This window comes from Mobula hypostoma, chromosome 9 (genome assembly GCF_963921235.1).
Source record: "Mobula hypostoma chromosome 9, sMobHyp1.1, whole genome shotgun sequence".
NCBI classification, from domain to species: Eukaryota; Metazoa; Chordata; class Chondrichthyes; order Myliobatiformes; family Myliobatidae; genus Mobula; species Mobula hypostoma.
The window spans coordinates 138,573,490-138,586,889 of record NC_086105.1 but is presented as its reverse complement, the minus strand read 5'-3'; the positions used below and the strand labels follow the sequence as shown (position 1 = coordinate 138,586,889).

The 13,400-nt window shown below is 39.7% G+C and overlaps 1 protein-coding gene across 3 annotated transcripts in view; it reads right to left on the bottom strand.

Annotated features, from left to right (window-relative positions):
- The window catches only part of LOC134352104 (bifunctional apoptosis regulator-like), a 31,604-nt gene continuing 18,204 nt past the window's right edge, over positions 1-13,400 (bottom strand). For 2 of the 3 annotated variants that reach the window (XM_063059301.1, XM_063059302.1), the window contains exons 3-8: positions 12,812-13,010; positions 10,654-10,820; positions 9,747-9,891; positions 9,265-9,441; positions 4,566-4,765; positions 1-927 (exon numbers count right to left, since the gene is read on the bottom strand). In XM_063059301.1, the coding sequence (XP_062915371.1) occupies positions 735-927; positions 4,566-4,765; positions 9,265-9,441; positions 9,747-9,891; positions 10,654-10,820; positions 12,812-13,010 (1,081 nt within the window). In that variant the 3' untranslated portion in view covers positions 1-734. The remainder of the gene's footprint in view (positions 928-4,565; positions 4,766-9,264; positions 9,442-9,746; positions 9,892-10,653; positions 10,821-12,811; positions 13,011-13,400) is intronic. The other variant, XM_063059303.1, reaches the window with a different exon arrangement.

The following is a 13,400-nucleotide window of genomic DNA, read 5'->3' as shown; positions in this document are numbered from 1 at the left end:
TATTAATAAAAACTCAATTTAATCTCTTTTGGAAGCTGATGGATTCACTGGTATAAACATGATTGTGGATCATCATTCACATTTCATATCCCACTTTGACAATATGCTATTCCAGTATGACTAACAATAAAACAAATGCAAAAATAGAGTTTATTCAGCAAAAGTGATTACAAAATTTCACAGGTTTCTTATACAACTTCAAAAATTTGAATCAACAGTAAATAAATTATGAAGACAGGCGTTAAAATATCAGTTGCAATATTTTCCCCTTATTCACACTTTAGATAGTGTTACATGATGTACTTAGCCCTTGCGAGACTAAAAAATTCATGTGACCTAGCACACAGGGTTTTGTAGAATCACAAGTATTACTGAGTCACAAATGATCAAACGATTACTTTTCTGACCAAAACTTGCAGGGAAAAGTTGGAGAAGTGTAGGTTAAGAATGCATGCGAATTGGTACTTAATGCCAATGTGATAATTGCAGCAATGAGAACTGAAAAATATATTTACTGAATCCCAATCTATTCACAGTTAAATGGAGCAAATGGTTTTGTCTCTTTATATTGATTGATTATTAATTCTTCAAACTTCAACTTAATCATTTCTGAATGTTTCACTGCAGTATCTGGGTGCAAGCTGTGAAAAAAGTATACTTACAAATATGAACATTATTAATATTAGAACTGTAATTGGTTGCCCTTAGCCCGTTATGTGATAGCAACTTTTCTGTCACAAATGTTCGGTTTCCAAACGGCGCACTTCCTTGACCACCAGGTCAATATTTATGATGGGATTGAAGTATAAAGCCCAGTAAAATAGACAGTCACAAACAAACTGAGGAATTATCGGCCACAAAATAGCAACAAGGATTCCTTGGCTTGATACTTTCCAGAAATGGCTCCACATTTTCTGTGGGATGGTCCTAAAAGAAAATTTCAAATTATTCTCACATTTTATGTGTTTAAATAAAACTGTTAGAATACTTTGTTTAAAATGTGTTGCAAACTTGAAGATTAGAAAATTGAGCTCAACTCAAAGGTTAAGGTTAAGACTACAAAAGCTACATATTATTTGGTTCAGTCCAGAGAAGAAACATCTGATCGAGATAAAGATCAAGATAAAAAGCTGATAGGGTTTGAAATTACGAATCATTTAAATCTTGATCTCATCTACAACACAACTAATCAAGGGGTCAAAACAGACTATTAACATATACACTCAGTGGCCACTTTATTAGGTACACCTGCCCATTAATTGAATATCCAATTAGCCAATCATGTGACAGCAACTCAATGCATGAAAGCATGCAGACATGGTGAAGAGGTTCAGTTGTTGTTCAGGCCAAACATCAGAATGGAGAAATAAATGTGACCCAAGTGACTTTGACTGTGCAATGATAGTTGATGCCAGACAGGGTTGGTGGAGCTTCTCAGGAACCGCTGATTTCCTAGGATTTTCATGCACAACAGTCCCTAGAGTTTACAGAGAATAGTGTGAAAAACAACAAAATAAATCCAGAGAGTGGAAGTTCTGAGAGCAAAAATGCCTTATTAATGAGAGGTCAGAGGGAAATGGGCAGACTTGTTAATAGAAACATAGAAAATAGGTGCAGGAGTAGGCCATTCGGCCCTCCGAGCCTTCACCGCCATTCAGTATGATCATGGCTGATCATCCAACTCAGAACCCTGTACCAGCCTTCTCTCCATAACCCCTGATCCCTTTAGCCACAAGGGCCATATCTAACTCCCTCTTAAATATAGCCAATGAACTGGCCTCAACTGTTTCCTGTGGCAGAGAATTCCACAGATTCACCACCCTCTATGTGAAGAAGTTTTTTCTAGTCTCGGTCCTAAAAGGCTTCCCCTTTATCCTCAAACTGTGACCCCTCGTTCTGGACTTCCCCAACATCGGGAACAATCTTCCTGCATCTAGCCTGTCCAATCCCTTTAGGATTTTATACGTTTCAATCAGATCCCCCCTCAATCTTCTAAATTCCAACGAGTATAAGCCTAGTTCATCCAGTCTTTCATCATATGAAAGTCCTGCCATCCCAGGAATCAATCTGGTGAACCTCCTTTGTATTCCCTCTACAGCAAGGATGTCTTTCCTCAGATTAGGGGACCAAAACTGCACACAATACTCCAGGTGTGGTCTCACCAAGGCCTTGTACAACTGCAGTAGTACCCCCCTGCTCCTGTACTCGAATCCTCTCGCTATAAATGCCAGCATACCACTTGCTTTTTTCACCGCCTGCTGTACCTGCATGCCCACTTTCAATGACTGGTGTATAATGACACCCAGGTCTCGTTGCACCTCCCCTTTTCCTAATCGGCCACCATTCAGATAATAATCTGTTTTCCTGTTTTTGCCACCAAAGTAGATAACTTCACATTTATCCACATTAAAGTGCATCTGCCATGAATTTGCCCACTCACCTAACCTATCCAAGTCACCCTGCATCCTCTTAGCATCCTCCTCACAGCTAACACAGCCGCCCAGCTTCATGTCATCCGCAAACTTAGAGATGCTGCATTTAATTCCCTCATCCAAGTCATTAATATATATTGTAAACAACTGGGGTCCCAGCACTGAGCCTTGCGGTACCCCACTAGTCACTGCCTGCCATTCTGAAAAGGTCCCGTTTATTCCCACTTTTGCTTCCTGTCTGCCAACCAATTCTCCACCCACACCAATACCTTACCCCTAATACCGTGTGCTTTAAGTTTGCACACTAATCTCCTGTGTGGGACCTTGTCAAAAGCCTTTTAAAAATCCAAATATACCACATCCACTGGTTCTCCCCTATCCACTCTACTAGTTACATCCTCAAAAAATTCTGAGATTCGTCAGACATGATTTTCCTTTCACAAATCCATGCTGACTTTGTCCGATCATTTCACCGCTTTCCAAATGTGCTGCTATCACGTCTTTGATAACTGACTCCAGCAGTTTCCCCACCACCGATGTTAGGCTAACCGGTCTATAATTCCCTGGTTTCTCTCTGCCTCCTTTTTTTAAAAAGTGGGGTTACATTAGCCACCCTAAACTTGTTCAAACTGACATGAAGGTGACAATAACTCAAATAACCACAGTGGTGTGCAAAAGAGCATCTCTGAATGCTCAACTTGAACCTTGAAAGGGATGCTAACAGCAGTAGAGGGCCACTTCCTGTACCTAATAAAGTGGCCACTGAATGCAAAGTGAAAACCATACCAGGATTACAGAAGATACCATAATGCACAAATTGGCCTGGCCATCAATGAGTTGATGACTCATCATAATACATTCACATGGGAGGAGGAAGATGACTAGCTGTTCTACACTTTCTTATATTTGAATAGTCCGGAGCAAAGCTTGGATATTGCAAAAAGTTTTCAAAAAGTGCCAAATGCCATTTATTCAAGGATAAAGTTGGATAGGTATCAGATAAGAACTAGCTGTAGGCCGAATAGCCTCTTGTTCCTGCTCTGCCAATCACCACTAACTTATCACATGGGTCTCACTTTTCTGTAGTAACATATTCTTTATTCCTTCAGCATTCAGAAGTGTATAGAACAAGGCTCAAAAATGTTTTCAATCATGCTAATGGCCAGAGTGATTTTGGCAAGGGGAGCCAGTTTGACAAATAGTTGTAAGCAGAATAAATATGTTTGGGAATTGAGGGTAGAAATATTCCTTAATGGCAAATATTTAGACCAAGTTATTAGAAAATCTGGAGTATTAAAAAATAAATCCTAAATTGCTCCAGTCACTTGCTGTCTAAGAGAGATGATTCTTCCCCCTCCCACAACAAAGTAACTCAGACCCCAATATACGTGGATGAGATAAATTATTTGCAGAAATCCATCCAATTCCTAGTTTATTTAGAGAATACATAGGACTAAATCATAAACACCCAAGTCTGCAGATGCTGGAGATCCAAAGCAACACGCACAAAATGCTGGAGGAACTCAGCAGGTCAGGCAGCATCTATGGAAAAGAGTAAACAGTCGATCGTTCAGGCCGAGACCCTTCTTCAGGACTGAGGAGCAGGAAGATGCCTGAATTAAAAGGCGGGGGGAGAGGGAGAGGAAGATGATGGGTGAAGCCAGGTGGGTAGGAAAGGTCAAGGGCCGGAGAAGAAGGAATCTGATAGGAGAGGAGAGTGGACCATAGGAGAAAGGGAAGGAGGGGGGAACCAGGGGAAGTAATAGGCAGGTGAAAAGAAGTGAAAGGTCAGAGAGGGGAATAGAGGAAGGGGGTGGGAGGGGAGATCTGTTCATCGGAAGGAGAAATGGATATTCATGCCATCAGGTTGGAGGTACCCAGGTGGAATATAAGGTGGTGCTCTCCACCCCAAGGGAGTCTTCCTTCTCTGTCCTGAAGAAGGGTCTCAGGCCGAAATGTTGACAGTTCACTCCTTTCCATAGTTCCTGCCTGACCTGCTGAGTTACTCCAGCATTTTGTGTGTTGCTTTGATAAAGGACTAAAGTTATTTTAGCCTCAAATTTCACACAAGTTCTGGTTACATGTTCAAGGTACAGAGGAAGAAATCAGTAACAAGGTTAACCCCATAGTTACCTGAGTCCTCCTCTTGACCAAAGCTTCCAGAATGCAAAGCCTTCCAGAACAGATAGGAGCATTGCATTGACAATTATGAAGCGTGATGTCCAGTAGTGCATGTCTAGCCAATCCCAAGCAAATTCTGCAATTAACTGATATGGTATCAAGGAGTATTTCACAAAGAATTCAGCCCACTGCTTCCAGCTGATGTCATCAGACTTTGAAGAGAAATATTGACAGAGTAAATGCACATATTCAGGAGAAAAAGATTTTACATAACAAGTGGAAGTTCAAAATACATTTCATAAGAGATTAATTCAGCTTAAAAACACTTTGTCAACCACTTACATTTTTAAACAAAATGACAAGTTTAACAATCAAATCACAATAAACAATCAAAATAAGAATCTAGTTGCATCTCCCCACTGCTAATCTCATTAGTTACCTTCGGCTGAGAGCAGATAGTACTTCTATTGGAAGCCAAAGTGGTATAGAGCAGGGGTATGGGACTGTGGCAAGTGACGGAACAAGTAGATGGGAGATTTAAGCTTCTTGGGGCTTACCAGTTTAGAAGATCATTAAGAGTTGAAGTTGTATATGTACAGAAATACTGCTGTCCTCAAATTCATTAAGGGGACGGTTTAAAATCAGCGTGCAAGCAGGTAGATGCAAGACACTACTGGATGATCAATTTAAAGCTGGATTTGATTATTTCAAGGTTCTTTTTGTTAACATAAATGAAAATTAAAAGATACAACTTCTGTGCTGATGAGGCTGTAAGAAGTATCCATGGTGGCCAAATTCCCAATCAGATTCTTGCTGGTGAAATTCATTACAATGTCACAGAATATACTGGGATGATTATTCAAAAGGACATAGCAATCATATTAAAACCATAAGATACAAGAGCAGAATTAGGCCATCTGGCCCAACGAGTCTGCTCCGCCATTCAATCATGGCTGATCTTTTTTTCCTCCTCCTTAAGCCCATTTCCTGGCCTTCTCCCCGTAACCTTTGATGCCATGCCCAATCAAGAACCTATCATCTTCTACCTTAAATACACCCAACAACCTGGCCTCCACAGTTGCATTTGACAACAAATTCGACAAATTCACCACCCTGTGGCTAAAGAAATTTCTCCGCATCTCTGTTTTGAAAGGGCGCCCCTCCTGGGAAACATCCTTTCCACATCAACTCTGTCTAGGTCTTTCAACATCCGAAAGGTTTCAATGAGATCCCCCCCCCCCCGCCCTATCCTTCTGAATTCCAATGAGTATAGACACACAGCCATCAAACATTCCTTGTATGATAACCCTTTCATTCCTGAAATCATCCTTGTGAACCTCCTCAGGACCCTTTCCAAAGCCAGCACTTCTTTTCTCAGATAAGGGACCCAAACCTGTTCACAATAGTCAAGGTGAGGCCTCACCCGTGCCTTATAAAGCCTCAGAATCACAACCCTGCTCTTGTATTCTGGACCTCTCGAAATGAATGCCAACATGGCATTTGCTTTCCTCACCACCAACTCAACCTGCAAGTTAACCTTTAGAGTGGTCCAAGTCCCTTTGCATCTCAGATTTTTGGATTTTCTCCCCATTTAGAAAACAGTCCACACATGTGACATATGTAGCTAGGGTACCTTAATCATTTGCACAGTACTATATCTGTCAAGTGAAGCAGAGAGAGAGTTTATAAATCTGGCGGGAACAAAGGATGTTGGGAAAGGCGAGTGTGGACACGGCGGTAGGGGTGTGGGACGGGGGCAGAGAAGAAGCATCGGGGAGGGCAGGTGTGGTGCAAGTACAGACAAACCCAGCCTTGAGACTTTCAGTTAGGTCATTTGATACCAAACAATTGGTTTATTTCTGTCTGCATTTCTGTATCAAGATCTCCACAATGCAATTTAAACTTTTATTGCTCTAACCCAGAAACAAGAATGCCAAGGGACAATCAACGCTGGTTTTTTCCACTACCTGAGTCATACTATCAATCTACAATCAGATTATTTCAGAACAGATACAGGGTTGTTCTAATTTTTCTTAATTAAGTAATGAATTGAAACAATGTAGGAATTTATAGGGGTTTCAACTACCACTTCTTTATCATTTCAGAGGATCTGCCCTAGGACCAGAACGTACGTGCCAGTACAAATTACTCCCACCAAACAGGCTGTGCTCTCTTCCCGCTGCTGACATAAAGGTGGTGGTACAGGAGCCTCAGGTTCCACACCACCAGGTTCAGGAACAGTTATTACCCTTTAACCATCAGGCTCCTGAACCAGAGTGGATAACATTGCTCAAACCAAAACTAAACTAATTCCACTATGGACTCACTTTTAAGGACTCTACAACTCATGTCGTCAACATTATTCATTACTTATTTATATATTATTACTATTTTGTTTTGTTTTCTACTTGCGCAATTTGTTGATTTTTGCACTTTGGTTGTTTGGCTGTCTTTGTATGTAGCTTTTTATCGATTCTGTGGTGCTATGTATCTGCAGTGAATGCCCACAAGAAAATAAATCTCAGAGTAGCTAGACTTTGCACATCCATACTCATATCATGCCACAGATGCGCAGTAGACAGCACCCTAAGAAACCACATCATTGCTTGGTATGGAAACTGCACTGTGACAGGAAGGTTCTATTCAACGTGTAGTCAAACTACCCAACGCACCAGCCTACCCACCATCAAGGGCATACATACAGAAAGGTGATGGAAAAGGGCCAGTAAAATCATGAAAAATCCCACACACCCTGCTCATGGACTGTTGGTCCTGCACCCACCGGGGAGGAGGCTACATGTCACCCACGCCGGGACCACCAGACTCAAAAACAGTTACCTTCCCCAAGCAGCTAGGCTGATCAGCGCCTCTATTTGTGACTCCATCATACAGTGACTCCATCACTACTTTATTATTTCCTGTCAGTCATCTTATATACAGACTAGCATCACTTTATGGACATACAGTCAATGTATATGAACTATCTTATGTACTTATATCTGTGCTCTTATTATTATGTTATTTATCTTTTGTTTCTTTTTGTGTTGCATCAAGTCCAGAATAACAATTACTTTGGTCTCCTTACACTTGTGTACTGGAAATGACATTAAACAATCCTGAGTCTATATGGTGACATACAGTTGCAAGAAAAAGTTTGTGAATCCTTTGCAATTATCTGGTTTTCTGCATTAATTACTCAAAATGTGTTCTGATCTTCATGTAAGTCACAAGGTGGGAGGAGAAGATGGCGGCGCGACGCAGCACGCATAGCCCCTCCGGTGAAATGATATCGTATCGTTAAACAGTGGCCGTGCACAATTCTGATTTGATGGAGACAGCCGTGATTTGATGTCCTCATAATCTAATCTAATCTAATAATAGACAAAAATTTGATGGAAGATCTGGAGTAACTTCTGAAATGCCCAATTCGCTGCCGCTGCTACTGTGCGATCAAGAATCTCCGGAGAGAAGGCCGCCGGGGCTGGAGTCGAAGCGCTCAGCAGAGATGGTGCTCGGTGCTCAGTGTCAGAGGGCTGGTCGGAGCTCGAAGTTTTCGGACGACTCAGAGTCGGACTGTGGTCAGGTATGGCAAGGAGAGTTTTCTTCCTTCTGCCGCCTGTGTGAGATGTGGGACTTTCCAGAGACTTTGAACTTTTTACCGTGCTAACAGTCTGTTCTTCATCAAGTTATGGTATTGTTGCACTGTTGTAACTATATGTTATAATTATGTGGTTTTTGTCAGTTTTTCAGTCTTGGTCTGTCCTGTGTTTCTGTGATAGCACACCGGAGGAATATTGTATCATTTCTTAATGCATGCATTACTAAATGACAATAAAAGAGGACTGCGTGTCCTCATAATCTAATCTAATCTAATAATAGACAAAAATTGAGTAAGAGGTTGTTGTTGTGGTGCCCCAGATTTTCAATCTCCCTCCTGTACGCTACTTCATCACCACCTTTGATTCAGCCAACGACAGTGTCGTCATCAACAAACTTAAATATGGCACTGGAGCTATGTTTAGCCATACAGTCACAAGTGTAAAGCAGGTAGAGCATAGCGCTAAGCACACAGACTTCTGGCGCACTTAAGCTGATAGAATTGTGGAGGGGACATTGCTGCCAATTCTCGTCTGCAAGTGAGAAAATAGAGGATCCAATTGCACAAGAAAGTACTGAGGCTAAGGTTGTGAAGCTTATTGATTAGTTTTGAGGAGGTAATAGTATTGAATGCGGAGCTATCATGGACAAAAAGCATCCTGATGTATGCGTCTTTGCTATCCAGATGTTCCAGAAATAAGTGAAGAGTCATGAGATAGCATCTGCTGTGTACCTGTTGTTGTGCCAGTAAGCAAAGTGAAGCAGATCCAAGTTGCTTCTCAGATAAGAGTACCAGTATTAGTACATGTGCAATGTTCTCAGTTGTTCTCACTAATAACAGCATCAGACATAGGATCAAGATTAGGCCATTTGGCCCATCAAGTCTCTAACATTCCATCATGGCTGATTTATCCATTCCTCTCAACCCCATTCCCTTGTCTTTTCCTTGTGACCTTTAATGCCCTTACTAATCAAACACCTATCATCCTCCACTTTAAGTATATCCAATGATTTGGCCTTCACAAACGTCCGCGACAATGAATTCCACATCTAGTATATTCACTAAATTAATACATCTTAACTAATTACTTCACTCAAGTAACAAAATATTTACCCAGTGCTTGCGAAAAATATCTGCATCCTCTGTCGTCTCGGTCTTCTGAGGAGAAATGGTGTGGATAAGGGGCAGAAAGATTTCTGAGTAATCAAACAGATAGAGATACAGCATCGTCAACCGTGGGGAGCTCTTCAGAGCATACAGCAGAAACAGCGACTTGCCTATGTGCATTGCCTGAAAAAAAAATTTGTATCCCAAGCAAGCAAAGAAGAAAGAAAAAATTATTGACTTAATTTTAAACAAAAATAACTATCATAAATAAAATCAGTCATAATATGCATCTTAAGGATATCAACTGAATGGCATAGAGGAGCACAGTTGTACATCTCTGAGAAAAAAAAACATGTGACGCTGTTTTAGATGAGCAAAATTGAATCTTTCACTATTAAGGCACAAGATAAAACCAAACAATTCATTGCATCACGGGGGGGGGGGGGAAGAAACAACAATACATGGTGTTGCATTTCAGAAGTATTTACCTTATATTCCCAGAGATTTTGTGGGGGTTTAACTCCAAGTGCTTTTATATTGTCCAGTTCCATTAGAATAGCTTTCCTATGAAGTTCTCTCTCAATGTTGAAAGGAGGCTTTGAAAACTCTTCTTCGCCTAGATTCAACAATAGCCTAAAGATAAATTTAATGAAAGAAAGAAAAGCTTTTCAATAAAAAAAATCTAGAGATTTCACTCTAATATAAATTAAAAGAAAAATATGCATTTATGTAATACTTTTAAACATCCCTTTTAGGAAATCCAAGGTACTTCACAACCATAATAGGAATAAATTTTCAGCCAAATCAATTTCACACTGCCATTCAAATGTAGCATCCGTTATATTGCAATAGTACAACAGACTGACATAAAACTCATTTATTAAATTGTTTTCATTAGAATAGAATCAAATCCATTTAATAATCATTCAAATTTGTAATGATGATTTCCTTCAACTAATGAATTGCATTAAAGTTCCGAACTTTTGGGTGACGGTGTATCTTCTGAAAATTGGCAATGCTATAAATAGAATTGAAAATCAACAAAACAGGACTTGATTAATAAAACTTTGTACAAGTTCTTCTGATTGTAGCCTTGCCAATGTACACTGTAACACAGCCGTTTTCTCCTGTGAGCCCCGCCAAGAGCATGGGATGAAAAGACCATTGACTAGTTTTAGAAGAGTTCACTATTTGGACTGGGAAGGAAGCTGTATTTCAAATTCTATGATGTGAACAATAAAGTGAAGAGGGACAGTATGATATGGTAGGAAGGATCGGTCAGAAGAATTCTCTGAAACAGCTCTAAATGTTAAGTTTACAGAAGCGCCGAGGAGCCAAGCCCTCAATTATACTAAAGAACATGACCTCTTTCAGATAAACTGAACCGAACCTCACCTTCCGTTCACTTCCTCCTCCAGAAACCTGTCTTTGTAAACAGTAGCCCATTGACCCAATTGCTCTAACCAAAGAGTCACTTCTTTAGCAGTCCATTTAGCCACAGGCTTGTGCACAAGAAGATCTTGTTCACTTTCTCTACTCCAGAGATAAACTAAAAATACTACCTACAGTAGAAAAAAAATCGGTATAAAAGAAAATTAGTCAAAGGTCTAAAATTTTTTTTTAAATGCACATATGCTAGAAATAACAACAACCAAAAAAGAGGCTTTAGGTAAGTGACAACTCTTACTTTCTACATGGGCACAGCAAATATTAAACTTGTGATATCACCCAAGGAATTTTAAGCCATGCAATAAAACCTATCATTTTTACGTGAACATAGGCAGTCCCATTATCTCCTCCCACATATACAACTGATAATATGCGACATATCTATTCTCATAAAAGACTACGTAGTCATTTTCAAATCTGTTTATTAGAATCAGTCAAAACCGAAATCAAACTATACTCAAAAAAGATTACGAATGAAGATAATCACAGTCAAGTCCACTCAAGTGAGAGCTTGAAAGCTATTCAAGGGAATAAAATCTCCACGCAGTAATCCCTTCTTCATTTTTTGCCACCAGAGGTTGTTGAGTGAACAATTAATTTTAAAAGCAAAATAGCAATAATGCTGGAAATCAGAAATACAGAAATGCCAGCCGCTCAGGGAGAGAGAAAAATACTTCACTGGAACTGAAAGCTGAACAAAGGCCAACAAAGCCTCACATCTTTTCTTTGCCAATTCACATGTTAAGTTCTTTTAGCAAGAGCTTTTATCCAAGTGTGAAATGACCTGGTAAAAAAAAATTCAATGAAGTATTTGAGTCTTATTCACTTCTTCCAGTGCTGGACTCAGAATTATTTGCCACAATGTACAACAGTCTTTTCAAAAGCATTTTACCCAAAAATATATGCAATTATGTCCAGTTTTATAGCATTAACAGCTGTAATGCTATAAGATAAAAACAAATAAAACACATGAAAATATTGTCAAGTAATAAAAGGATTGGCAAAAGATTTGTAGAAAATTCAGCTCATATAAAAGAAATGTTGCATACATACTCAGTGGCCAGTTTATTAGGCACACCTGCACATCTCGTTAGCGCAAATATCCAATTAGCCAGTCAATAATGTGATAGCAACTCAATGCATGAAAGCATGCAGACATGGTCAAGAGGTTTAGTTTTTGAGACCAAACATCAGAATGGGGAAAAAATCTGATCTAAGTAACTTTGACTATGGAATGATTGTTGGAAAGACAGGGTGGTTTGAGTATCTCAAAAACTACTGATTTCTTGGGATTTTCACGCACACAGTCTCTGAAGTTTACATAGGACGGTGCAAAAAAAAATCCACTAAGTGGCAATTCTCTGGGCAAAAATATCTTCTTAATGAGAGAGGTCAGAGGAGAATGGTCAGAGTGATTCAATCTGACAGGAAGGCAACAGAAACTCAAATAACCACGTTACAACAGTTCAAATATCTAATCAGCCAATCATGTGACAGCAATTCCATGCATAAAAGTGTACAGACATGGTCAAGAGGTTCAATTGTTGCTCAGACCAAACATCAGAATGGGGAAGAAAAGTGACTTTGACTGTGGAAAGAGTATTGGTGACAGACGGAGTGGTATGAGTATCTCGGAAACTGCTGATCTCCTGGGATTTTCACAAACAACAATCTTTAGAGTTCACAGAGAATGGTGTGAAAGTCAAAAAAAAAATCCAGTGAGCAGTGGTTCTGTGGGGGAAAAAACACCTTGTTAATGAAAGGATGAGAGAGGTCAGAGGAGAATGGACAGAGTGGCTCAAACTGACCGGAAGGTGACAGTAACAGAAATAACCACTCTCCATGCCACTGAGCGCAGGAGAAATGTTCCATACATAGTCTAGTCAAAATAGGTTATTTCTCTCATGCAGTAATAATTTTGGTAATCAGACAAATAACTTGTGAAAGAAGTATGAATCTAGGTTGTTAATTTAGAAAATGCAGCTCCAATTCCATGATTATCCATCGATTTATCTGGAGTACAAAATTTCACTAGAGGGGTCAAATGACCAACTCCAGTTATTTTCTTGTGTTCTTATGAATTTATTACAAAACACACACTCACTGCCACACAGGTTAAAGAAGTTAGTACTCCTGAGAAAAAGCCACCTCCTCGTCTCCATGGCACTGACTGGTTGACAGCTCTTGATTGCTCACTGCCAAATTTCTCGAAAGCCAAAAAGCTCTTTGAGATTTTTATGTTGTTCTGCGTCTCCTCCTGACGTCTCCTGACATCATCAGGGAACAGCTTTTCAACAGCATCCCTGAAATGAGACGAAAGAAAATCCAGCCAAAACATCTCAAACATCTAGGACTGGTCGTTTTATTTCAATGTATCCAAAGGATAGCCAATGAGGTCACAAAATGTTAGATTAACAAAAAAGCACAACATTTGTAAAGCTGCAACTTTAATTCACAGGTCTGTGAAACACTTTTGCCGAGCAGGCGTTACGAGCTTGGAAAGTATTCTTGCTGAATGGCCGCGATTTATTTAGATCAAAGATTATTTAATGTCATTTCCAGTACACAAGTGTGAGAGAACCAAACTTTTGTTACTCCAGATCTGATCCAGCACAAAAAAAACACAATTAAAATAATACCAGAACAGAACTTTCATAAAACACAATAACTATGTAAGACAGCATATATACATA